Below are 27356 nucleotides of genomic sequence, written 5' to 3' on the forward strand. Positions count from 1 at the left end.
ACAATTTTATTAAATCTCCCTGCATCTGTCAACCGAGAAGTATAAATGGGTAGACCACAGTTGTTTTACAGGGCACATGTGGTGGGGTAAAGCGTGGGAACTCCCACCTCTTATGGGACCTTTGGCCAGCATCGAATAGGAGGCCTAAATACCGTTTAGAGGGGTTTATCGACCAGTAGTGGCATGAGCAAGACATTTTCAGGACTTCACCTTTACCTTTTACAACTCATGGAGGGGAAGGGTAATGGAGGCGATAGTTATATAAACAGTTTAATTTCCAAGCTGACCCAATGATCCACCTCATCCAGACAAGGTTCGCCACCTGTCCTGGGAATTGGCATCTGTGTTTGGGTGGCAGCAGGAATTTATTTGTAGCGAGGTCGGGTACATGCGTTGTGTTGAACTTTTATTACAGTCCTAGGCTGACTGTGAATAAATCTGGGTTCGGTCTACAGTGGAATCGGTGGCAACCCTGTTCCAGACGCCTCTCTGCAGACAGATGTGTGAATTTGCATTTTCTATAAGTTGACATGGGAATTGTGACACGCGATCTGGGTTAGATCGCATAAATATAATTGTGTCGTTAACCCACCACCACCCGACACAGACAATTAGTAAGGTTTGTCACATGCCAATTAGTTACTACTTCAGCACACCGGTGTGTTAGAAAGTACACATTTCGAATTTGAGTACGACGTTTTGCTGGTGATTACAACCAGCTTCATCGGGCCATTTGGCATAATTATGAAAAAGGGTTCCAGTTTCTTGTCTTAAATAAAATAAGGTAATGTCATCGCTATGAGCCTATCAGGTGTGAAAAACATGTGGGGGGCGTTACTGTAATCATATAAATTACAATGGATTATGTTCATCTGAGAATATGCAGTACATATTACCGGTTGGGTTAGTCACAGTTAATCAACATACAATGGATTATGTTCACCCGAGATGAACATACCGTACCTGTGAGCAACGTGCTCGATTATGTTCACCTGAGATCTGAGATGAACATAATCCATTGTATCGTCTGACATGAACGTAATGAGTTATCTGTTTGAATACTTTATGACAGGGCCGGCACCCTCCCAGGTGTCGGTGCGTCCGGATGCATCGAGGTCCCTGCTGGTCACCTGGGCGGTGCCCATGCTCGCGGGGCGGCGCTTGCCCCCCCAGGGTTACCTGGTCGAGTGGGCCAACGTGTCGGCTCTGGACCTCGGCCGCATCAGGTGGCGCCGTGTGAGCTCCATCAACACGAGCGCGTTGCTCACAGGTGCGGTGCAACCCACAACAATAAACAACAACAAGAAATCGATGTGGAAATAAATTCGAGCGAACCTTGAGATGCCGAGCAGAAAGAGCAGGTATTTCTACGTTCTCGAAAGAGAGGCAGAGGAAGACGATGTTACCTGCACCCAGCTTTCCATGTTAAGTGCCTGGCACAACTGATGTTGTCACCACCACCACCACCACGGTGGACCGGACGCTGGTAAAACGGCCCCTCGGTCGGAACAACAACCGAAGGAGCTGTCAAATAAATTTCTTCGAGGCCCCATGAGAAGGCCAAAAAACAAAAAGCCCAGCATTCTGTATGCGCCACCTAAATATGGGAGGCCTCTCGCGCGGCAAAATAAATAGTTGTGCCCAGGCTCCTGTTGCCATCACGACACTGAGGTGCTGGATGCGTCCAGAAAAAAAAACTCACCTCAAGGATAGCGAGCATCACTGGAAGGGGTGATAGACGGTGGACAATACTGGTGGTGAATGGCATCCAAAGGCGGGAATATACCCAAGGGAACTGCTGCCCCAGAGATGGGGCAATGAGAGATCAGCCCGCGGTACAGCAGCGGGGTCGATTATTGTATCGCGAGGCCACGAGCGATGGTGTCGACATGGGTAGGCTTTCATGCAGTAGCGGAGAAATCATGGTTGCTGATGACTACATGAAGAGCTTTTGTGTATGACAGTACCAAATTAGATTTTTTTTCTCATGTTAGATGCAATAAAAACACACTCACCATACTATTCATTCACACTCCCCTATAAGAGAAATGAAAATAGGACGCTACCATTTCGGGCAATTGTCCTTCCTCAGATGAAGACGTTGGTACGTGTCACGTGACTTAAATTCTCTCAACAGATAACTTCCAGGACTACGTGCGGTACAAGGTCTCTGTGTACGCAAGCTACCAGCAAGGAGAGGGGAATTGCAGCAGCACCTACACCTACATGAAGCAAGGAGGTGAGACACTCTCCCGCAAAAAATAGAAAACCTCTTCCATGATTAATCCCGTAGATCTGTGCGCTTCTCGTGAGAGCAAAGCATCGCGACGATGAATACCGAGCAAAAAACGCTCGCTTCTGCTCGTCAGCTCCCGTGGTGGCGCCGAGGAACGTGCTGACGCACAGCTGCTCCGCGAGCGTGTGCGACGTCCGCTGGGACCCCCTGGGCATCGACCACCTGCACGGCTTTCTCACCCACTACGCCATCTACTACCGACCGTCGTCTGGCGACGGACAAGCAAAACGAGGTGCGGAGTATGCATGCTCAGACTGCAGTTAAGCCTTCATTACTCTCACCACCGTCATCAATGTCGTCGTTGTCGTGATCTTCAGATGAAAATAGATAGAATGTCTTGGCTTACGTGATTGCTGAAGTGTCGATGGTCACGAGCCATGTGCAGTTCGACAACACACCTTGCGTCCTCGTCACTACAATCATCAATATCGCTCACAGCGCAGCCGCAGATGCCAACATCTGCAGAAGATGTTCTTCTTTAATCAGTAACACGGTAGTGTTTAATGTGCAATAAACACCTTATTACAATCAGAATCTCTCCTTATCTTGGAGGAATCCGAAGAGCAATGAAGCTCATTCTCACATATATCATATCAATACTTATTTTCGTAGATTTTGTGGCAAACAAACTTCAATGTGCCTATGACTGTGGAGCAAATCACCAATGTGTGTTGACCGCTTTGTCAAGAATGTGAATACATTGCTCCGACGTGCGTTTTGGCTGCACCGCGCGTTGTTCGTTATGATGTCCGCGGTGTTTCGCTCCGTGCGCTGGGAGTTTCGGCTGCTGGAGAGCGAAATACGTCACGATGTCGTGTCGATGGATCGTGCGTGGCACAATCCCGAACACGCCATTGGCGAGCAATACGGCACGAGTGCAAAAGCCCACGCGGTAACGATTGAACAGGGCCTCGAGTATTTCGCTTCGGAGCATGAATACAGCCGTGGACGTTTTGCAATTTCTCTCACGTCTAAATAACACCACGAGGGACTTTGAAGGAAAACAAATGAATGAAAGCAGGCTGAATATCATTCGCTATCTTGTTTTGAGGCTGTTTTTAGCCTCGAGTGCATATACGGATTGCAGTGATGGAGATATCCCATTACAAAGGAGGTGCCTGAAGCAAATGACAAAATTAAATATCTAACCTTTGAGTGATGCACAAAATAGTATTGTGTATCCAAAACAGGCATGGTATAACAATTTGTTCTAATCTGTGTATGTCCCTGCATTGGAAAAATTCCATTTAAAATGACTGAAGATGGAGAATTATGTTTCTATATAAATTTAAATAACCAATATTTTCTAGCGGTTATGATGCTATATGAGAGATGTTACTCAACTGCGTTTGCATAATAAAAGATACGACCACACCAGTACAAAATTATTCATAGATTATTTTCGTGATTTAGCCAGAAGAATTGCTATATTTCTCAGAAGTGAATTGCATTTGCACAATACAGTATTTGTATGAGCTGAAATTTTCAAGGACCAAAGTATTTAAAGCATTACGCACAAATGTCAGTCCTTCCCATAAATATGCATTGTTTGAACCGCAGTGCACTTACAATAGTGTATGTATAGTCCAAGACATGTTGGAATGCAAGCTAAATGGAATATTACTCTCCCTGATCATCTATTTGAACATGCAAAAACAATTCTGCAACACCAGAATTCTAGCGTGTTTTAATTAAAATCGGTAAATTACAAGAGAAATCTATCATAACAATTAAAAGCACACAAGCACATATATATAATACAAAAACCAGCCAAACTAAATGGGCCCCAGAGTGTCAGTGGAAACTCCACGTATATATTGTTTCCATAGGCAGTGAGCATTGGTGACTATATAACAAATAAACGGGTCCACAGTTATCTATCTCTGTAGCACTACTGCCGTCAGTCAGTCACATTTGCTGAAAGAAATGTTTATGATGACCCTAAAACAAGAGGACCACAATGCACTTCTTCAGAAACTGTTGATGGGTTTTGCATAGTGCGCAGATGCGGTGTGCTTTTCACTTGTTTACATATACTGTATTGGGTGAAAATATTTACCATTATTATCATTAGTCCACAACAGTTGTAAAATATTTCAAACATGTGCTTCTACACCACTGCCAATGCAGCCCCCTGCATTTGTTGTTCAACTTAACGTTATTTAAATTGGTTGGCTGTAACCAAGGCAATTACATCCAGAACACTTCCTGACTCACTGAAGCCTGTAAATCGGCTATGCACAAACAGAACACTCCATCAGACCATTACACAAATTATAGGGAGCAATCTATCCTCTAAACGCAGACGACAAGATCCTTAGTGAAGCTATCACAATTAAATTAGAGAAGCATCCTGCCATTAAATTAAAACAAGACAGGATTTTTTAAGAGCACAATACCAGAACAGTAAATATTGTCATAGGTATTGCGCAACAATATCAATTCATCGCATATGCTATCAAAACATTTGTCAATAACGGCAGCTTGAAAGGAAAAGTCCATAATTGGCGACGTTTCTGGCAATTGCCATTCTTCGCAGCACAGAGAGAGGCCTGAGAGGTAGAGTGGATCAGAGTTTGAGACAGAAAACACCAAATAATGTGGTTTTCTCCTTGAGAAATGTTGGTTTGTCCGCCAATTCATACAAACTTGTGAGTTACGCTATACCACCCACAAGCCTCAGTTACCACTAATGGCTTAGCATCTTATAATAATTAATCACAATAATTTAGTATATTCGGTATTCATGCCATCCTCACCGTTCAAATCCAGCAATGAATCCTGCGGGTATATTAGCCGTTTTAAAAAAATACCTGCCATCTGCTTCACAGAGGACGTTTAAACATCCCGTGAGATATCTTTCGGCAAAGAATAGGCCACTCTGTGACGACTTCATGGTCCAAATTTGCCAAATTTGGAAATGTAAATTAAAATTACTCCATTGGGTTTATACAGAGCAATGACCCCCCCCCCACCTCCTGGCACACCAAAGAGCTTGGGTAATAATCGGCAGTGTCCGTTTCTGGCTGCCTTCCAGCCTATTCGTGGCTTCCTGCCCCAATGAGCTAAATGGACCAAAATGGCAAAATTCCCCGTTAGCACAAGCTTACCTGGACATTAAAAACACAATAAACAAATGTGAAAAAAGACCATCTGCCACACACGACGACGTTTCTTCATACAGTGGCTGCATGAGCCAAGCCCAGTTAACAATATTTCAGGAGTGTATAGCATCCTTGCCGGATAGAATAAGCCCATGAAACCCAGTACAGAAACCCTCTGCAATGGAATTAGCCCAACCCCTTTTCAGAATGTTCAACTACCGAGATGAAAATTCTACACAACTTGAAATTCCTGCCTTGCACCTGTCGAGCAACGTCAGAGCACCCCATTCGTGAGAGAAGCATCGACTCATGAAGACTATCGACCAAATATATGCCCCATTTACGACAAACCCCTCTTCTAGCCTCTCACCCAAAGGATAACTCAACTGGAAAATCATCACCAATGAAAATAGCACACCCCACCCTCCACGCCCACCTCCCACCCCTTCGTAATTTCCCCATTCCAGCCCCTGCCATCTTAGCTTTTTACTAAATGAGAACAGAAAGTTACTTTGTGTATTCAATGAATATGGAGGGTAGACAAAAACGGCGGATACACAATATGATGGATAAGAGTCTAGTGTTTTCTGAATATGTGTGTGTCTATGTATTTTCCTGCACGTGTCTCTGTGTCTGTCTCTGTGTCTCTGCATGCGTATGTGTATCTATGTCTGTGTGTGTGTCTGTCTATGTGTCTCGTTTTGCATGTAACTCTTTGTATCTGTCTGTCTCCCTGTATCTGTCTGCATCTGTTTTCATTTCTTTCAATAAGTGTGTGTGTGTGTGTTTATCTATATGTCTCTGTGTTTATGTCAGTATTCAAATAATCCTTTCTGTAGCAATCCCCACCCGCCGTGCCTCCTCCGCTCCACCTCAATCAGAATCTGTATTTATCCTGGATAAATCCGATTGGCTACGAAGCTATTTTTCACAAATGTCCAACGATCATTGACTACCCCCCAAAACACTTTGCCTGCCCCCCACCCCTAAAATGATTTTGTTCCGCTGCCTCTGTTTTCAGTGCTGGTGCCCTGCACATCACCAGTGGAGGGCACATGCATAAGCAGCCACCGCCTAGAAGGGCTGGAGCCCAACACTGAGTACGAGCTTCAGGTGGCGGCTGTGACTTCAGCCGGAGAGGGCCCACGCAGCCTCACAAGCAAGGCCGTCACAGGTAAGTGAGCACGACAGTGTTCCGGCATTGCAGGGCAGTGCCCTGGGTAGTGCCCTCAGGGAATCATTCAACAAGGGCTTTCTCTGTGACTAATTTACAGAAAATATTTAACTTTCCACCATCGGGGAGGATGACAGAGGTGCAGACGGGGTGCGGGGATGTTTTTTGGTTTGGCATTTAGAGTGCCTTGAGAATTGAAACATTGAGTGCACTCAACATCATCATCATCGTGATCAGTCTGTTAACCGTGAGGAATTGTAGGGGCACCAGTCATGCTTTTTGCAATAAACTCTCTCCATCTCTTGTACTCTTTCGCGATCTGCACAATTTCTGCTACTGACCTCACCGTCCAAGTCACTTCATTCATTGTTCAGCTGCTTCGTGGCCGACCTCCATTGCTCGTCCCGTTGGCTGAACCCTGCAGGATGGTGATGGAAAGTGCCCTCTGGCCCTCGACATGGCCAGCTGTCTCACCTTGTTCCTCTTTGCTATCGCCAACAGTGATTCCTGTCTGTACCCCCGTCATTTCAGTTACATCTGCAACTCCAGAACAGTTTGCTAGCATTGAGCTTTGCCACCATCTGGTAATTCCCATTAGACATCGATCAAAGGAAATGGTGCATAAAAGTCAATGGATTTTGCTGAACAACCAAATATGGAGTTTTGCCAAACAACCAAATATAAGTGAACAGAGCTTGGGCAATTGTTTGATTGTGGTTCCTTTGCCTCAAAATCATTATCTCCCTCTATTTATGAAAACAAACTGTGTGCATTACAAATTGTTTATTTCTCACTGTCTTGTGTAAAACTGACGCAAAATAGTTTCATCAGTGCCGAGACCTGTGTGTGACTTGTGCAGATGAATTTGGTGGTGGAATTTGTGGTTATAGCATTGATAACAATGGTGATACTTAATGATGTGATGGTGATGTAGAATACATGTGATTGTGTGCTGTCATAGCACAGATGAAGAATAACTGAGAAAAAGCATTTAGATTTAATTTCACTATTAGTAGGTCCTACATTTCTTGACGTAATCATTAAATTCTGGTCAAAGTGTCTTGAGACTCACTGTGAGTGAAGACCATTTTTTTTGTCAAATGTTGCCATGATGTAACATGTTAGCAATGGACTTGCAATCCAGAGGTTACCAGTCCAGAGGTTGCCAGTTCGATGTGCAGCCACAGCGAATTGTCAGGTCGTGTGTGGTGATGCAAAGTGTAGATAATACCACCTCTTCCAAGACATTTGATTCGCACGGTTGGCTACGTACGGTGCGAAAGAAATTCAACATACATACATACCTTTGCCCAGCATAGAAGCGTTCTCTACACCTCACTCTAATAGAAGCCCTTCTGTTAGCAGTGAGATGAGCAAGTAATTGGAGTGCTGCTCCTTTACCTTTAAAAGCATGTCATTCTGATGATCACAGGAGTGCATTTTCACGCGCGATTTTTGCCTGTGTGTTTGTTCTATTGGGCAGGTTTCCGTGAATTCGTTTTCATCATGATGCTCATTGCCGGTCTATTGCTTCTGTCCGGTGGGATCATCACATGCATCTGCATCGTCATCGTCCCAGCCAGGTAACTCACCAGAGCATTGGATGCGTGTGGGGTTTCCACCATTCCTGGTTTTCCGTGGAAGTCCCCTCTTTTTTTAGGAAGCTTTTCTGGGAAATCTGTAAGTCTTGCCGGGACATTACAAGCCTAATTTGTATTTGTCGATGATGTATTGATACACCACTCCAGACAATGCATTTACACGTAGTTCTCCCCTCTTCTGGTATTGCAAGATAATAGTTTTCCCATGATATGCCCCAATTCGTTTTACCTCGGAGGTGGCAACACTCGACTCTTAGCAGTTCTTACTAAAAAAAATTGCAAGAGCATGTGGCAAAGCAGAATCATTTCATGGAGTGAGTGAAAATAGGAGTTTAAATTCAAGATATAAGAATTAAAATTTAGACGGCATACCCAAACCTGGCATATTTATATCACATTGTTGTGATATGCGGTTGGAACATGTCCCTAGATGCAAACACTCCTTCCACAGTGTTTATGAATTCCAGTTTAACACGTAGGCTTTCGCGACCAATATCATCCATAATAGAGGTTTTTGGGTGAGATCGCGTAAATATATAAATGTGTCGTTAAAACCCGCCACCACCCGACACAGCCAACTAGTAAGAGTTGTCACGTAAACAGAACATGCCAATTCATCACTAGTACAGCACACCGGTGTGTTGGAGAGCCAAGCCACAACATTTACAATCTGAGTACGACGTTTCGCCAGTAATTACAACTAGCTTCATCAGGCGACAGCCGGATTTGTGAAAAAGTCTTACTGTTTTGTTCCTTATATAGAGGTGCAAATGTGTTGACCACCCTTCTGCGCTCTTGCACAATGTGGGTGGAGGGGGTTACTGAGGCAACGTACATTATAACTGAAGTACTACCGTTGGTAGGGCTATTTTAATTAACACAATAGACAGGAAGGACAAGTTCAAAGAGCTCGCATAATGCACATGCATAATGTACGTTGCCTCAGTAACCCCCCCCCCCCACATTGTGCAAGAGCGCAGAAGGGTGGTCAACAGATGTACGCCTCTATATAAGGAACGAAACAGTTAGACTTCTCCACAAATCTGGCTGTCGCCTGATTAAGCTAGTTGTAATTATTGGCGAAACGTCGTACTCAGATTGTAAATGTTGTGGCTTGGCTCTCCAACACACCGGTGTGCTGTACTTGTGACGAATTGGCAACGTTCTGTTTATGTGACAACTCTTACTAGTTGGCTGTGTCGGGTGGTGGCGGGTTTTAACGACACATTTATATATTTACGCGATCTCACCCAAAAACCTCTATTATGGATGATATTGGTCGCGTAAGCCTACGTGTTAAACTGGAATTCATAAACACTGTGGAAGGAGTGTTTGCATCTAGGGACATGTTCCAACCGCATATCACAACAGTGTGATATAAATATACCAGGTTTGGGTATGCCGTCCAAATTTTAATTCGTATATCTTGAATGTAAACTCCCGCTACCCTGTTGTGGGGACATTGGTCTCTTAGAGGCTCATTTGATGTCGATAAGCACAGTTAGCTACGTACAATTGTCTACGTATGGTGCAAAAGAGTGTTCAACATGTATAGCTCATTTTACACCAGGGGTCCCACACCACTAAGCCAGAGACAGCTACCTGAGTCATTATTTCCGGAAAGACCACCTCATTATGTATGTATATGAAAGGATTCAGCTCACACCGTGTTCCGCAAAGGGCCGCTTCATTAGATGACCCACAGTTAACATCCCCGGTCATACCGCAGGTAACACGCCACGCTTCAGCGCTCCGCACCCCAAGCTCCCTTCTCTTATCTCGCTCTCAATTAGTCAATTCTTGCCCAGAGCTTTGCCCCCAAAGATGACTCACTGGCCAAGCATCTCTGAACTTATGTATCGCTGTATGTAGCAAATCGTGCTGATTGGAGGTGCAAGGAAGGACAACAAACTCAACACAATAAGCAGTTCTAAAGAAATTAGTTTAAAATCTAGATTTAAAGGTGCATAGCTCCAGTGGCTTCCTCGTATCGGAAGGAAGATCATTTCAGATGGCCGCAGAAGCGCATCTGAAAGTGGCCAGAAGCCGCTGCGAGGATGACTTGAGTTTAAATTATGGTTATGCTCCTTGTTGTTGTATCTCCCACGATGATAACAGAGGGTTGAAATTGCAAGAAACGAATACAAATTTTTCTCAATGAAATGAAAATTAGAGACATCGCATTGTCTGTAGTGGTGACATGTTGTCTCCCTTGACTCGTAAGCAGGAGGTCATGGGTTCGATCCCCACATTGACTCGTGTATATTTGTAGTCCGCGTGTTTTCTCCCTGTGGTGGTCTTGTGGATTTTCCTCCAGTTTTTCCCTCTGCAATTAAAAACATGCATTTAAATTACATATTTGGCTGCCACTATAAACTCCCACGTATGATAGATAATAAGCGACTTCGATTAACTTTCACGTGTCGCCAGATCACCTCTAAAAAAGAGCAAATCGCTTAGTGGGCTTTACCCGGTAGAATAGAAAGTTTCATTTAAATAAATGAAATAAAGTCAGTGGGTTTGGGCAGGACATTCTGCGAGAAGAAATATTGAGCAATGATCGAGCACAACGAATGAATGGCAGTCAAAGGAGAGAAACATCGCCCAAGAGGATGCCCATCGCAAAAACAGAGCGATGACGAATGCAGCTCATGCAGAGGAGATAGATGGATGATTGCATTGCAAGACTGTGGGAGATGTTGACGGCTTATGGAGGCGTTCATCCAGCAGTGGATATATCACGATGGATGATGATGATGATGATAATGATGGATAATTCTCTTTCTGAAGTTCTATTCTTTTCTTCACATTTTCATTTCACAGGCATGCAATGGAATATAACTGCATGTGGTGACTTTTTAGTATCGTTTTATGGGACAAAATTATCTATTCCAAACTTTTTCTGGCTAGCAGTGCACCACATTGTGTTAGAAAACGACCCGACACGATTGAAGTCACAGGCCAATTTCTGATGTCCCTTCGGCAGGCCTTTGCATCCACACAATAGCTGCACACATGGTTCCATCATTGCATCATCATTATCTACACCTCGCCTCGAATGCAGTACAACAAATGGGGTATTTTAGATAACAGCAAATTAATCATTCAGATCAATAATTGCAGAGAAAATACATTGTGGAAGAGCAATGCAGGCTCGACATTACACCAAGACGTGATAATCTTACCCAAGGACAAAACAAGAGACTGATAAAGATTTTACATGGTTATTTTTGGTCACCATTTGAAATTAAACGTTGCCTCGAATGCCCGTGGATTGCTCATTTGTGTTTTCACAGAATGAAGCATGTATTTTTTCACAAAGTTCCGGATCCCAAGAACTGCAGCTGGGCAAGGGACATTGACTTCAGCAAGGTACTGTATTGCACAGTTCAAATTAAACGAATATAGCGCAGTTGGGTATTCTCTCCATTTTTATAGCATGAGGCGTACATTGGCCAAGCCGCTGTGCGTCATGTTGCTATAGTTCATGCGCTGTTCCAAATGTGGGGGTTGGTCCTAAACCTGTTTGGCAAAGTTATCATGTGTTTGACGTTTTTTTCTAATGCTTTCCAACTAAGATGGAAAGTGTCCATGCATTAAATGAGCTCTCCCTATCCATCTGCTATGGGGATCGGGGCAGGGGGGACACTTTAACTCTCGTAATATGATCAAATATGGACACATGTTTAGTATAACGTTGAGTTCCCGACCAGGAAAGTCAACAGCGGTTGTCTTATGGATATACGCACGCCTACTAGAGGAATATAGAATTTCCACCACTGGCTTCACGGCAGAGTGCTCCGAGTACTGCATCACCAATCAGCCAATTTAGTTATCATATTTATAGACAATGTGTTGACGATGTCATTATTGCATGAACAGTGTTGTCCACCCGTTAATGTTCATCATTATGTATGCTCCCAGCCCGAGAGCCTGCAAGGATTCCTGAGAATCACTCTATCGTCATCGCCGGACGTCCGCGAGACGGAGACGTTTTCAGAAATCACGGTGGATTGCGGCTGGAAACTGCAAGGGCATCTGCTGGAGAAAGCGCTGGATTTCGACGGCGGTTACACAACCACCGTTCCCGCACATCTGCCCACAAGCCACGGGCTTGGCACCAAGGGCGGAGGCGAGACGACCAAAATGATTCCAGAGGCGCCCTTGCCTTCCCGCGCACTGCCTCTCCCTGCCAAGCTGTTGGCTCTGGAGCAGCTACGCGCATCCGCCGCCAGCGTCGCATCAACACGCACCCAACTGCCGAGCTGGGCACAGTATTCGCAGCACGATGCGATGTCTAACATCGGCGGGACGCCGGGACCACCAGCAGGCGTGAGGCTCCCCGCCTCCGCACCGACTCACTGGGGCCTGGAGACGCACGTCTACGAGAACAGCGATGTCAAGGCTGTGATCAATCCCACCCAGGCCTCGAGTGGCGGTGGCGGCGACGGCGGTGGCCTCGCAAGCTCACTGCCCACCAGTGCACACCCCTTCAGTCTACAGCGGAATAACAACTCGAACGCGTTGCCACAGGGCTGCCTTGCGCTCGACGTTGATGACAGCGGCGGCGCGGGAGTGATGGACGGTGGCGTGAGCGGTGGTGGCCTGGAGGTGCCGGCCACCGTTTGGACTGGACGTCGTGAATCTCTGCTGCCCTGCAACGTTTTTAGTTATCAGCCACAAGACCCTGCCTATCACCTGCCCCTGAATGGCATTTACACCAACGGGCTACCTTGAGCGACGTTTTGGGGCAAAAAAACTCTGCTCGACCATGATTTGATTTTTATAACCCCTTGGACAATAATGGTAGGTTTTTACCCTTTTAACTGGTACAAAACTGACACCTTTATTCAAGGCATCATGTTTGCAATGACCACAACACAAGTAGTCAATAAAGCAAACAAAAAGAAGCAACTCTGATAAGGATAATAATATGCACTGTCCTTGAAGTTGATTGGCCCACACCCGAGACGGCTTTTCTTTAGAGCCGTCTCGGGTGTGGGCCAATCAACTTCAAGGACAGTGCATATTATTATCCTTATCAGAGTTGCTTCTTTTTGTTTGCTTTATTGACTACTTGTGTTGTGGTCATTGCAAACATGATGCCTTGAATAAAGGTGTCAGTTTTGTACCAGTTAAAAGGGTAAAAACCTACCATTATATTTTGCCACTGGTAAAAGAGATCTCATAGTGTAAATGTTTGCCCCTTGGACAATGCCAAAATGGACGGCAGCATCTGGAACAATTCTGTCACCTTACTGTTTTAAAAATAGATAAGACAAAACAAACGATAGCAGCTTGCGGTCGTTTTTTTACCTTCATTGACTGACCAGGTGTTTGTGTGGTCTGATGGCAGTTTCGTCTGATTTATGCGAGCAATGTTAAGTTCAGGTTTCATAGTGAGCGATGTGTAAGTTGTGAAAACTGTAAATATGGATTTGAGTGCAGGACTGTCGAGTGTAAGTTCAATCACTGGGACACTGTAATAATGTTAATATAAGTGCTCACCTTTACTCATTTCCAGCACAATTTTCTCTTTTAATAAGAGTATCAGAATTCTATACATATATGCTGTATAAAAGAGACTAGTTAATTAACAATAGTACAATTGTATATATTGTCCAAGCACTTGTTGATTGCACATACTTCGAAACATCACACATACAACATAATTTGTAAATAATATTTTTGTTACTTACCTTAAGAGTTGCACACACGATGATACGAAAGCCAAATATGAATTCTCTTTGAAATGAAGGTGCAAGTTGAAGCTTGCACCGAGTGTTGTTTTTATATATATATTGTTTGAGATAATTTGTGTAATGTTTTGAGCAGAGTGGAAACATGATGCGTACATAACTACCTTGTAAATATCATTGTTCATTGTGCATTCTTGTGAGTGTGAAACTGGATTATTTAGTTACATTGTGATTCGTTTCATATCCACAGATCTGTATTATTCAATATTGCGTCCTGTACCTTTTCTTCCATTTTGGCTCGGAAAAAATTCGTAATATTTTAACATGTGGTCCATAAATAATTCTAACTGCTGTTATTGAACAGTTCAATCAAAATGGCAAACAGAACAAAGAAGAGCTAATGGTAATCGGAGAACAACAATGCACATGTGCAAACATTTGTACGAACAATAGCAGAGGGGCAGTTATTTAATCTCTTGAATTGTCTGCACCTGTCCATTTTATTCTCAAATGTTCAACTCAGTGCTTCCCCACGTGGGTTGCAACCTGTCCTGCTTTTCCCATTGGGTCGGAACAGATGTCACAATTGTTGGTACCACCTGAGGTCGTATTACTTTAACTGGTTCAGTAAATCGCGTGATAATCGTTCGGAGCAACTGAGTTATCAAGTACGTGATTCACTTGTATTAGCCATGAAGACACATCGGTAGGAGGAAAGTTGTGCCAACTTTGGTGGTACCGATTTCTGCTCTGGCCCATGGAAAATATTGCTCATCCTCTTTTTGAGATGGATTTTTTTGAAGACAGTTGCTGAGCCCAAAGGCCCAAAATGCCAAGCAGTCATCAACGGAAAAAAAACCCCAGCTGTTTGGGATAATAACACTCAACTAGTAATAGCACTCAACTCACACGTAGTTTTCCCATCCTCTGGAATCATGATATGTACTTCTTCCCATGATATTTTCCGTTGTGTACCTCAGAGGTGGTAAGCCTACTTCCCACACACATACATATCTTCACACCACATCTGATTATATTTATTTTATAACCCTTATGCATCAGCTTATGCTTTGTGTCAAGAGAGGGATTTTGAAGGGTCTTATGTGATTACACATCACTGTTCATAACATCGTTTTGTCGGGGTTAAATTCCGTAAATAAAAATGTGTCGTTAAACCCGCCACCACCCGACACAGCCAATTAGTAAGGGTTGTCACGTAAACAGAATATATGCTAATTCGTTACTAGTACAGGAATTGTTGAAGAGCAAATCCACAATATTTACAAGTACTCGGATTGTAAATGTTCCAAGATATCTGATCAGTGTCGAAGAGTCGGCCAAAATAAGCACGAAAGAGTTTTTTTTCTAGAATTCCCTCCAGCAAAGGCCCTTCTACCAGTAGTGGCGTGACCAAATAATTGCAGTGCTGCACCTTTGCCCTTCTAAATTCAATTGATATACTTTTTTCCGAGACAAATCACATGAAATAATCTCACAATATAAACAAGTATATTCACTACTTGCACAAATACCATTGGCTTAGAATATGAAACCATATATATAATAAGCTGTCCTTTTGTAAAATGGTTCTTTTTGTGAACAGAGAGAACAAACGTGACCAATTGACTTTCACAATGCAAATTTGGGACATTTAAAAAACAAAACATTACAGTTAAACAGTTTTTAATTGACAGGTTGAAGTGTTTTCCATTTGGAGAGGATTAGTATTAAATAAGCTCTTTTAAAATAATATGCATTGTTATATACTGTTTTAATGAACGTATTTACGTTTCAAATAAAATAACCAAAGGTCATTCAAAATATTCAATCATGGGAAGTGTCGTACTGCCAGAGAGAACATAATTAGGTGAAATGTATGTTCTGCATTAATCCATACCCACTGTTATAATTTCAGTAAACGTAACACATCCATCGATAACACTAACCCTAAAAGGAGAAAATAATAATGACCATTCTTGCCCTTTGAAGGGCCATTGCCTGAAATGTCCCTGATCATAGATTTTCTTTCCATTTTTTCTGTTTGTCCTTTGCACCACTACCAACACAGTTTCTAAAAAAAAAATAGTTCTGCCATTACGGAATCTCTCACAGTCACGTGTATAAGGATCTAATACATTTAAAGATGTTGGTAAGATAGCACTGCTCTCATATATTATTGTATAATGTACGCTAATGTATTCCAAAGAAGAGTTTGCTTGACATCTCGGGCACAAAAACGAGGACATATCATGGGAATAAGAGTCTCGCAGAGAGGAGAACTACATGCCAACGCATTGCCTTGAGTGGTGTGTTATTAATCAGCTGACAAAAAACCTGAAATTTAAGTGTACCGGGAAGACTTACAGATTTTACAAGGATACTGTTGCCTCAACAAGAGCATGATCCTGTGGAAATAAAGATGTCACAATCCTATGTTTACCACATAGAAAATATCTTATCAGGCAGTCATGTTTAATCTTTTAAAAGGATGGTGGGCGGAACATATCGCTGAAAGGGATGGAGGCCGATGGTCCAGAAGAGTGACGAGCAGCCAAGGAATGTAACTCCTTTGAGAGGGTGTCCACTAAAGACATGGCACGATGAAATCCGCTTGTGTGCAGGTGCTGGATGGATGTTTATGCTGGAGGAGTAGGTGGCGGTTTGAGGAGGCCTTCAAACAACGAATGACCATGGCAGATGATGATGAGGCCGATACTGCTTTTCATCTCCCGACCCATGAAGGGAATCATAACTTGGTTCCAGCACATGGCTTACATCTATTTGACACACAGACACACAAGCGCGTGTATCTGGGTTTCTGCACTCCGTCCTGACCCATCGGAGCAGTTGCTCCCAATCCGAGTTCCTCGGAGGTGGTGGTGGGGGAGTGCGGTGTTCTCATCGATATAACAGCAGGTTCATCGTCATCGCCAGCAGTTCGGACTGGGAAGAGAGCTGGCCACAAAGGCTGGAGCCGCAGAGGCCGTTACGCGCTGCGTAGAAGTATCACCCCCCCCCCCCCCCCCATTTCTGATCTCTGATCTGGACTCCGCCTCCTCCTTGCTGTTCGGCTTAATATGCCACCAGATGATGGGTGTTATCTCACACGACTTACAAATGGAGAATTGAGGAATTCAGCAGCACGAGTACGGGACGTGTGCCAAGTTGAATACAGCATTGGCTGAGACTCTAAAAACTAAACTATTTCTATTTTATCAGGTAAGACCCACTGAGCTACAGTATATAGCTCTTTTTCAGAAGCGACCTGGCCACATATTGTAGCTCAACGAAGTGGCTTATCATGTGGAAATTTCTAGCAGCCAAATACTCTAAACGCATATTTCTAAATGCAGAGGGAAAAAAACGCAGGACCCGGAGAGAACATGCAAACTCCAAATATACAGCAGGCGTCAGGGTCAGGGGATCGAACCCACAACCTCCTGTATACCAGGCGAGGTAGTTAACATCTCGCCACCGTGACTCAAGGATACGAGCAATGTCACAATGCGACCCAGTCTATCATCGCCAAAACCAACGAGATTATCTGGCCGAGTGCGGCTCGTGTGGTTATGAAAAAAGCAACGAAATGTTAAATTGCATTCGCACACAGCCCTTAACCTAAACCACAAACGTATTATATAGCTACGATGCGTACAATATCTTTACGAGTGAATAAGATCAATCTATTTTGTAACATTGAGCGTGCGTTTATAGCTGCGGCAATAAGGGTGGGTTGTTGAATTACCGGCGTGCGATTGATTTAACAGCCCGGCGGTAGCTAGCAGAGGTGGGACAAAGTCATTGTTATGCAAGTCCAAGTCGAGTCGCAAGTCATCAAATTCATGACTCGAGTCTGACTCGAGTCCAAGTCACATGACTCGAGTCCACATCTCATAGGTGGGACAAAGTCATTGTTATGTAAGTCCAAGTCGAGTCGCAAGTCATCAAATTCATGACTCGAGTCTGACTCGAGTCCAAGTCACATGACTCGAGTCCACACCTCTGGTAGCTAGTACTTGCGAGTTAAATCCGGGTTGCAGGTTGATTCAGCACCATTATCCCTCCAGGGTCGATAATATAGTACACTTTGTGTGTGGGGGTGGAGTAAACATTGGTTGTGCCTCCCCTCCATCCTCCATAGGAATGTGGAATTTCCACCACTGCCTGAAGGCTGTGAACAGGAGATGCATGAGCGTTGCCTCAACGGACGTTTGAGCGGGAAATGACCCAACATGTTTAATTGATTTACACCTACGGTGACTTGGAGTGCTGATGAACCTCATGAGACGGGCTCGGAGGGGATCTCTAGTGCAATGTGATGCTGTTAAGAGTGATAAGATATCCGTATGTAGCCGATCGGTGTCACCGCGCTGTGTTAGAAAGCAGAGGTGGGACAAAGTCATTGTTATGCAAGTCCAAGTCGAGTCGCAAGTCATCAAATTCATGACTCGAGTCTGACTCGAGTCCAAGTCACATGACTCGAGTCCACATCTCATAGGTGGGACAAAGTCATTGTTATGCAAGTCCAAGTCGAGTCGCAAGTCATCAAATTCATGACTCGAGTCCAAGTCACATGACTCGAGTCCACACCTCTGTTAGAAAGGGACTCAACGATATAGCGCGTGGAGTTTGACATTCTTACACGATTTAACACATTTGTATATGTATTTTAAAGAATAAAAATACATCATATACAGTATTCTGCAGTCCTTAATTAAAGGTTGTTTATTACACTCTGCGTAAACGTATTATCCATGTTTTCTTCCCTTTGTGTGTGGCAGTAATATACATACCTGTCCACCACTTATCAGTGCCTACCTTATTACATACCAATTCAGACATTATTGGTCACCCCGTGCCCTTATAAATCTCAACGTACATCCTACAAAGTCCCATCACAAGGGAGAAACACAAACAAATCGAAACAAATGTGGACTGTATTGAAACGGCTGGACGCCGTATATAGTCCTGAAAACTCAGTTCCCCTGTACAATAATACGGGGTAAACCCGTATGAGTTGACAGGTATGAATATACCACGTGGCGTGTGCGGCGTTCACAAGTGACTGATAATACCAATCCCACCAATTATATAGGAATTCCACTCTTGAGCCTCAATGCTACTTTGCACTGGAGCCCTGGAGCATCGTTCAATCCGACGAGGTTTGAATGTCTCTCCGGGCCGTGTTGTTCAATGCTTGCTTGGCGACACAGAGTTGTGTTGCCGAGGCGGGGGTGGTGGGGTGGTGGCGTGGAGGGGTGACCCGGTTAGAGATATAATACATAGTGTTATCACTCCCCATTCGTGTTATGCGTGGCCGGAAAGCAGACTCGACTTTTGTCGTCGGTACAATGTCAAACAATGCACGTGCCGCTGCACATAATATATTTCAATTCCACGATTATCTTTGAATTGTTAAAAAACTAACACGCACCGACAAGTTCATCCAGTGTGGCTACTACTCCAGTACATCAGGACCCCCCCCCCACACCACAACTGGCCTCGCATGAGCGAGCGATATGAATGCATATCATCATCTACTGTGCCCGGGCACACATTCACAGATGGCAAAGACGCTGCTGAAAATGTACGCAGTGAGCTGCGTCCGTCTCTGGGCTGCCTTGTGTCTCCTACATCCAGGTAAGCCGTCTCTTTTTTTCTGTATTACTCCTGCTGTCCAGGTTTTTTACCGTTGTGCTGTATAGCTCTGACGTGTGTTGGGAGCTTCTTAAGGAAGCTGAATTTTCTATAAACTAAACTGTAAACTATATGTATTTTATTAGGTAGCTCTCTTTCACAAGCTACCTGGTCATAAATGATAGCTCAAAAAAGTGGCTTATCACGTGGCATGTTTCTAAATATGGGGGGGAAACAACCGGAGGACCTGGATAAAAATCCAAGCAACAACAGGGAGAACATGCAAATTCAAAATATACTGGCATCAGGGTTGGGTTCGACCCCACAACCATTCTGTTTACCAGACGAGGTAGTTAACATCTCGCCACCACGGCGCCCATTCAAGGAGCTTCTGTGCCGCAAGTTGTTCGACATGATGTCTGTTTTGCTCCACATGCCGAACAAATACGTGGAAGTACAACCCGACAAGGCAGCGAAGTGTTATGGTTTTTCTATCATCACACATTTAGTCGGGTTTTTTTAAAGTCGCTCTCAGTCGTATTGGTAGGGTTGTCGCAACATTATATTTCGATATTACATTTCATGATATGACAATTATCGCAATATCAGTTTCCCTCACAATTGTGCCATTTCAACTGACCAGTTCAACCTTCGGTCTAATTACAGATATGTAAATAATGATTCCTATCTTTGTGGACTCCCTGTACAGCAATGTATGTATCGCATATGTACGCACGTCCAACTTCTTTCGCACTCTAAGCTGTACGCGCTGCGCACACTGCCCACACACGCACACAGGTCCATCCCACCATACCGGGGCTTGCGAGGTGCACCCTGGCTTTCAGTCGGTGGAGGTCGGGGACAACGCGACGTTCACGAGCACCTTTCAGGATGACTCGTCGAGTGGCGACCACCTCGAGCCACTGACACTATTCTGGAACTTCACTGTGTCCGGCATCCAAAACAGGACCTGGCAGCGGAGATTCGAGAATGGCACCGTCGTTTCCGGGGTCACCTTGGTCAACGTGCAGCCGCCGTGCCAACAGTTCATCGGAATCATTCTCTGGAGAAATGGCGAAATGTGTCTAGTTGCCACTCTCAGAGTAAACGGTCCTGAGTTTTTGTAATGCACCTCTCTCAAAATGATATTCACGCCTTTGTCAATGCACTGCCGAATGAAGGCACCTCTCCAGATTACAGTGGTTTGCATGACTATACTTCACCGCTTTGGTCAGTGCGTCTTGTTGAAAGGATGAGCGGCCAAGACAGGTTCATTATTTGATCGTCACTCACGTTAGCTCGGAATGAATCGACCTTGGTTCGTATCGTAACAAAATAAATACGCAAACGATATTTCACCTTCACATATCGGTCTCTCCCCTGCTGCTGAAATTAAGTGCTCCTAAAAGGCGGTGGGGCCAGTGGGTTGTGAGTAAAAATACATTTGTTTGTCTTACGTCGAAAGACAGATATATCAACGAGACATTATTGTCCGATTTTCTATTTTCGATGGATAATGGTTGACAATCAATGACTGCAATGGATGTTCACAAATGGCACAATGCGGTCTGACGCAGTTGTTAACATTCCTGTGATGATGATGCTAACACCGTACAACTCGTGTATCTCCTAGGCACTGTTGAGATTAATAATGACGGCAAAGGCGAGGTCTATCCCGAGGAGCAAAGCGTCCGGCAAGGAGACTCCGCAACCTTCAAGTGCAGAATACCTGCGGATAAATGTCAAACGCTGAACTTAACCTGGAAGATATTACCCATGGGCCAGGTGATGTGGCATCAATCGACCGAGTTGCAACGGGGAGAGGGTTTTATATTTTCCACGGTCACTTTCAAGAACGTGCATAGTCCGACCCTCGCCACCAGCTTCATCCGAGTCAACTGCTACTTGCATCGGGCACAAAATACGTCCACTTTTGTGGATGCGGCTTTGCTTAAATTTGTGGATCTTAGTGCAAAAGGTGAACTCGCGTTTTATTTGTGCGCACTCGATGCATGGCATTTAGCTGACCGTTGTTGTAAAAGGAACGTCGGTGCAATGTTTGCGAATTAAAATATCCTCTTAAGCGTAGGCAACAGAACATCTGCACTTACCACATTACTAGTAACTTTGAAATTGTGCCAACTTGTCATACAAGTTGAATTGACAAACATCAATATTCAAACGGCCTTTAAAGGGTTACGTAATTAACCTGAATATCGGTGGTACGTTAACTTAATACACAGCGTGCTGTATGTGTAATTGGACTGCCAAAAACTGTACTTCAGTTGTCTGAAAATACAATGTGGGATTATGAGTGGATTGTTTAAATTGTACAAAACGTATGGGAATATTCACGTGAGTTGTTTATAAATCCAGTGCCGGATTAAGCTACTGCAGTGCCTGTGGCATATATTATAAAGGGGCCCAAAAAATATATTAAAACACACATTTTTTTATTCTAGATTTGAAGCTTTCGTGACTGCAAGGATTCATATTCTTAGGTTTTTTCGGTAAAGTAACGTGACTTTACCGAATAAACCTAAGAACACATTTTTTACTTGCATAGTAAAGTAATTGTATTATTTCATTTTCTACACAGCCAGATAATACGACAAATCGCTAACCTTAAACACTCAGCCGTTCATAAAAGTTGTAGGAGGTATAGTACTATAGTAATAGAGCAAGTACAGAATCACTGAATCGGAATTGATAGCTTCAAAGCATTTAGCGCGGGGCCCTTGAGAGTGCGGGGCCCGTAGCATATGCTACTTTTGCTACTAGGATAATCCGGCACTGTGTAAACCTATTACTAACGTTGTTCAATTAAAAAAAGTAAATAATGTAGACCTGTATCCTGACCACAACGTGTGCAGTTTATCATAGCAGCTGTAACATTGATTGTATGATGCACTGTGAAATTCAACTGCTATTCTCTGCTAAACTCAACGTGTGAAAAAAATTGGCTTTCCTCTTGCTCGTCGCATTGGAGTGAATATGCTTACTCAGCCATCAAAAGCCATTGCATCCAAAAAGACCATCTAATGATTAGCAAAACATACACTTCCTAGTGAACAAGCATTAATTTAGAAGCAACTTGATTTGAAGTTTTCGTTATTGTAGGAATTCATACTCTTTGGTTCTTTCGGTAAAGTCATGTAGGTAGAAAAATAAATAATAAATTACGACGTTTCGATCGCAACATAAGTAACCATCATCAGGTAGAAAGATACAGCCGTAGAACTGCTCCACATTCCCTTATGTCTCACTTTGGCTCGGCCACGCTCCCTTTCCCGAACTCTCTTCTGTCGGAGATTTTTATAGCCTCACTAACACCTCGTCGGTTCCACCCTACCCCCGTGGTGACTCCTCACCTAGTTACCTCACTTGACCCTGCCTGTCCTCATCGCTGCAATCATTATTTGCGGCCACTAGGCCACGTGCTGTTCTTACATATGCATTGTCTTTAAAACTGATTGGCCAATCTGTCTAATTAACGTGAATGAATAGACCTTATACACTCCCGAGTTCGCTCTAGTGCTAGCAGCGGTGTGACCAAGCAGTTCCTAGGCCGTACTTTCATTTTTTTTCATACAATGTACAGCCCTTTGTAAAATCATTGGCAGATCGTCTCCCATACTTCACCAAGGTCACAAACTTAGGTATCTGGGATTCATAGCACAGTGTGCGAACGACTTCATATGAGGGTACATTTTGTGGCATGTGTGCGGCAGAGTATGTTTACCTAGGACAGCTATTGAGAACAGACCGAAGTCAATCTGATCTGAATTTTAAAGTAACATACCAATGGCAATATGAATAAACGTTTTGCTCATGCACGTGTAGTGTAGCACAAGTCAGAGACGAGGTAGTTGCAAGAGGCACCTTCTTAATGAACACTCTTTAGGTTGAACAGGTTCACCTCGTTCCTTCTCGATGTCGTACAGCCCAGCCTAGACACAACCCTAACCGCGTTACACTGACGGCATCGACCGAGACAGCAAACAACTATCCGACTGCACAATTATCGAGTGAAGGCAGCAGCGACGAGACGAGTCCACTTCCAGAACCGGCAGCCCGGAGCTCTCGCTCTCCACTGCTTTTATCCTACTCGGCGCGGCCTGGCTCTGCCCTGCCTTCTCGAACCCACTCGCGGGTTCCAGGGGCTTCCCGATGACGTCTTCTGTGACCCTTGCCCCAGTTCCTCCACACTGCCGGCACACCCAGCCATGTAGATGCTCAACGGGGTGTGCACTAACTGTCCACTGCAGTTGCCGCTACTGGACAGCAGTTGGCGTTATGTCACTACACGTGCATGTCACCTGCTATGATATAGCAAAGAAACAACAGGGTTTCTGTGCTACATATCGTGCTGGGAATTAATTTGAGAGAAAAAGGAGCATGTGTATTAGCGAAGATATGCAGGTTCATGACATCCATCATTCAATCTGTTAAGAAAAGTGCATGGGTTTGGCCCAGACACGTCGCTAGAAGGGATGATGCCAGATGGTCAAGAATAATACTACTGAAGGGGGGCAGCCAAGGAATGTAATGCATTTGGGATGATGACTACCAAGCAAATTGGGCAATAAATTATTTCATGTACATGTGGTAGATTGATTACAACATTGCACGTTCCTAGCAGTTGATTCGCCGATCGATGATGATGATGTTGAATAATAATATTTTGCATTTCTGCAGAACATCATTGGAAGCAAGCTGTCATCACTTTGTCATGCTGCTTGGTGCTTGGCGTCTTCATCTACATAATTCTCATCAAATATAGGCAAATGCTCCTTTATAAAATGCATATTAATACGTTGGCATACATATACACATTTATAATTATTTTCACAAGATAGCTTATTGTTAGGGCTTTGATTTTGTCATGGTAATCTTGAATAACATTCACAGATTTTTACAATGTCTTTCAGATTTTATTCAAATTCACGATTTACATGATCACTGTAACCTCCATGACAAGATTTTAGCCATACCTACTGTTATTACTGTAATAATGCCATGTTAATATGATTGACACTGTCGCTTGTGTTTCAATTTTCAGATTCGTTTGGCCAGATATCCCAGACCCTAAAAACTGCAGTTGGGCCAAAGGTATTGATTTTAGCAAGGTATGACTTTGTTTTCCTTTCAAACATTGGTCGAAGAACATTCTTCACAAAATGTACCATTTTGTTCTGACACAGATATATGCAAGGGCATTGTTTGAAAATGATAAAGTGATGCCGAAGGATACCTCAATTATTGATTTTATCTTTACCAGATAGAGTCACTTTCTCATTGTCTGTGGAATATTCTCAGGGGTAGAATGTGCATATATATACGTACATACATACAGTATACTGTATTGGCATATGCGTATAAAGGTCGACTCAGCCTTAAATGAGAACCTGGTGCGGTGTGTAAACCATCAACATTTGGCTGTCCACCCACCGCCTCGTGTACCGCGCCAGCATAAATAGGTGCTCGCGAACGGTTCTTGCCCCAACAGTCATTTAAAGATCATATGGGGGGATCTTTGTGTTTGGTTATACTGTATTGTAAAAGACAAAACCCTGCAGAAACAAAAGAGGGTGGAGGAAAGACACAAGAACAATAACACACCTATGGAACAGTTTGGATCCTAGGTGGTGCAATAAGCCAGTCATCTCGATCAGTCAACACATACCCCCCTCACTTATGAGGGTGGCTGATGTTGTCATATTGTGCAATAGTTAGATTGTTAGAGTTTTGAGGACTATACACTGTTGAAGCAAGACTAATGTGGAAGGGAAAATTGTGGACACATGTTTCATCCATGTTTTTAACCCACAGGCCAAGTGATAACAAATCCGTGTGTGTTTCATTTACAGCCTGGTAACTCAAACGATTGGTGGAAGTTCCACAAACTGCCTGCAACGAAACCAGAGTCATTTGTGCCAACAACAGAGGCATATTATACATCGGTGCACAACATTGAAATTCATGTCGATGGAGACGTGAGTTGTATTACTCAATATAGGGATGTAGCAGATAACACCACGCATGCAGCATTGCCGCAGAGTGTTATCTATACGCTCGTGGTCCCTTCCAATGGTTCTTTGCTCAGCGAAGATGAGCCAAAATTGTTGGGCAATGAACTGTGTAAAACTGGCAGCGAAGTTAATGATGCACCGGCGTGTAGCAACTTTATAATCCCAAGCTACCTGAAGCAGAATTTGGATAAAATAATAACATGAATGAAACGCATTGTGAATACTTTGATTCATAGTTAATGTATTTCTAAACAGCAGCATGGCTGTCCTCATGATGTCATGGGGATCGACTTAAAGGCCTGATGATGCTGGCCGTAATTTCCAGCGAAACATCACGTAAACATTGTCAAGTCTTTGCTTGCTTTTGAAAATTCCTCCTCTGATTTGCTGATAACCTGATTTGATTGGCTCTGTCGGGTGGTGGACGGTAAGAGTTTTAAATTGTACTCAAGCAATCTAGCCCAAAGGAAACCAATTCTGAATCATAATATTGATCATTATAGCATTCGGATAAAAAAATTATTTGAATACAAAGTGAGGGTGATGTGAAATCGTATGTAGTACTATCCTGTAACAAAAGTCTGGCAAACACAGAGACAGCATGTATAACGTGACATCTCCTATGATTGTGTAGCCCTTACTAAAAATGAAATAAACATTTGTGCATATTTTTTAATGACATCAAAGACATGGCAGAGATGGGGATTTACATCGTGTGAAGGACAATGGTGCAAAAGGTAAAATTGAAATTTGACAAAAACAACAAAATGTTTGCTCATTGCTACATAACAGCCACTGTGTAGCATGTAATAAGCAGAGTAAACAATGTGTGACTTGCATAGGTAAATGTTGAGCAGAATTCGAATTTAGAAGCAGAGTCATTTTAGATGTAATTTAAGTTAGTGCTTTAACACCGCGTGAACCAAATATAATCCAAACAAATAGGGATATTATTGAAGAAAAATAATAATATGAGGGACTGGGTTGCGGGTGTAGATCACTAGACCCGCACAGTTCTTCTATACCCATTAGTCCTCGGACCACAGGTTAGGAAGCACTCTTAATTCGAGTTAAATATCCATAATATATGTTTTTAGGTTAAATCGCGTAAATAAAAATGTGTTGTTAAACCCGCCACCACCCGACACAGTCAATGAATAAGGTTTATCACGTAACCAGAACGTGCCAATTCGTTACTGGTACAGCACACCGTTGTGTTGGAGAGCAAATCCACGACATTTACAATCTGAGTACGACGTTTTGCCAGTAATTACAACTATCTTCATCAGGAGACAGCCAGATTTGTGAAGAAAATATGGCAGTCTTTTTAATACGTAGGCTTTTGCAACCAATATTTTTTATGTTTATGTCAGTCTTCTTCTTTCATATGGCGGATGTAAATGCACAGTAACAATTTCACATTCAAGTTGGTCAAGTCAGATAACCGTGTCAGAAGCAGCAGAACGTATCTTCGCTGTGATGTCTCCTACGTATCTTCTTGGTTCTTTCGGTAAAGTCACGTAGAAGGGAAGTAATAAAATAATAAAAATAAAACATAATATTATTTTATTACTTCCCTTCTACGTGACTTTACCGAAAGAACCAAGAAGATGAATCCCTGCAGTCACGAAAGCTTTAAATCGAAGTCTCCTACGTATTTTGTGAATTGGGGCATTGCGTCGTTATACATTGTACGGTCTGTTCTGGATAACCACAGTCGCACACTGCTGAAGAGCTTCGTGGAAGATCAAAACAAAGGAGATCTTCTTGCTTTGGGTTATTTTAAACTCCATCCATTCAGCTCTCCCAGTTT

At 43.4% G+C, this 27356-nt stretch overlaps 2 protein-coding genes across 4 annotated transcripts in view; both read left to right on the top strand.

Moving 5' to 3' along the window:
• The window catches only part of LOC144726677 (interleukin-31 receptor subunit alpha-like), a 31097-nt gene extending 18027 nt beyond the window's left edge, over positions 1 to 13070 (top strand). Inside the window, exons 10-16 of the mRNA XM_078605461.1 lie at positions 1073 to 1270; positions 2138 to 2239; positions 2370 to 2528; positions 6422 to 6574; positions 8058 to 8157; positions 11472 to 11547; positions 12100 to 13070. Coding sequence (XP_078461587.1) covers positions 1073 to 1270; positions 2138 to 2239; positions 2370 to 2528; positions 6422 to 6574; positions 8058 to 8157; positions 11472 to 11547; positions 12100 to 12912 — 1601 coding nt within the window. The 3' untranslated portion in view covers positions 12913 to 13070. The remainder of the gene's footprint in view (positions 1 to 1072; positions 1271 to 2137; positions 2240 to 2369; positions 2529 to 6421; positions 6575 to 8057; positions 8158 to 11471; positions 11548 to 12099) is intronic.
• Positions 13071 to 19197: 6127 nt separating this feature from the next.
• Positions 19198 to 27034, top strand: LOC144726678 (uncharacterized). Of its 3 annotated transcripts, none has more exons than XM_078605462.1 (6): positions 19198 to 19514; positions 20310 to 20621; positions 21145 to 21489; positions 24210 to 24294; positions 24574 to 24640; positions 25382 to 27034. In XM_078605462.1, the coding sequence occupies exons 1-6, from the start codon at positions 19394 to 19396 to the stop codon at positions 25745 to 25747; spliced, it is 1296 nt and encodes a 431-aa protein (XP_078461588.1). In that variant the 5' UTR covers positions 19198 to 19393; the 3' UTR covers positions 25748 to 27034. The 3 variants fall into 3 exon arrangements, with proteins under 3 accessions (XP_078461588.1, XP_078461590.1, XP_078461589.1); XM_078605464.1 differs by having other exon boundaries at positions 24574 to 24623; XM_078605463.1 differs by having other exon boundaries at positions 20479 to 20621.
• Positions 27035 to 27356: the final 322 nt, after the last annotated feature.

This window comes from Lampetra planeri, chromosome 24, assembly GCF_965212315.1.
Source record: "Lampetra planeri chromosome 24, kcLamPlan1.2.h2, whole genome shotgun sequence".
Taxonomy (NCBI): domain Eukaryota; kingdom Metazoa; phylum Chordata; class Hyperoartia; order Petromyzontiformes; family Petromyzontidae; genus Lampetra; species Lampetra planeri.

Bases quoted from the DNA above. Each gene is read 5' to 3' on its own strand.
- LOC144726678 (XM_078605462.1), top strand. From the start codon at position 19,394: ATGAATGCATATCATCATCTACTGTGCCCGGGCACACATTCACAGATG. The intron at 21,490-24,209 runs GTGAACTCGCGT...GCATTTCTGCAG, and splicing joins TGTGGATCTTAGTGCAAAAG to AACATCATTGGAAGCAAGCT. The intron at 24,641-25,381 runs GTATGACTTTGT...TTTCATTTACAG, and splicing joins AAGGTATTGATTTTAGCAAG to CCTGGTAACTCAAACGATTG.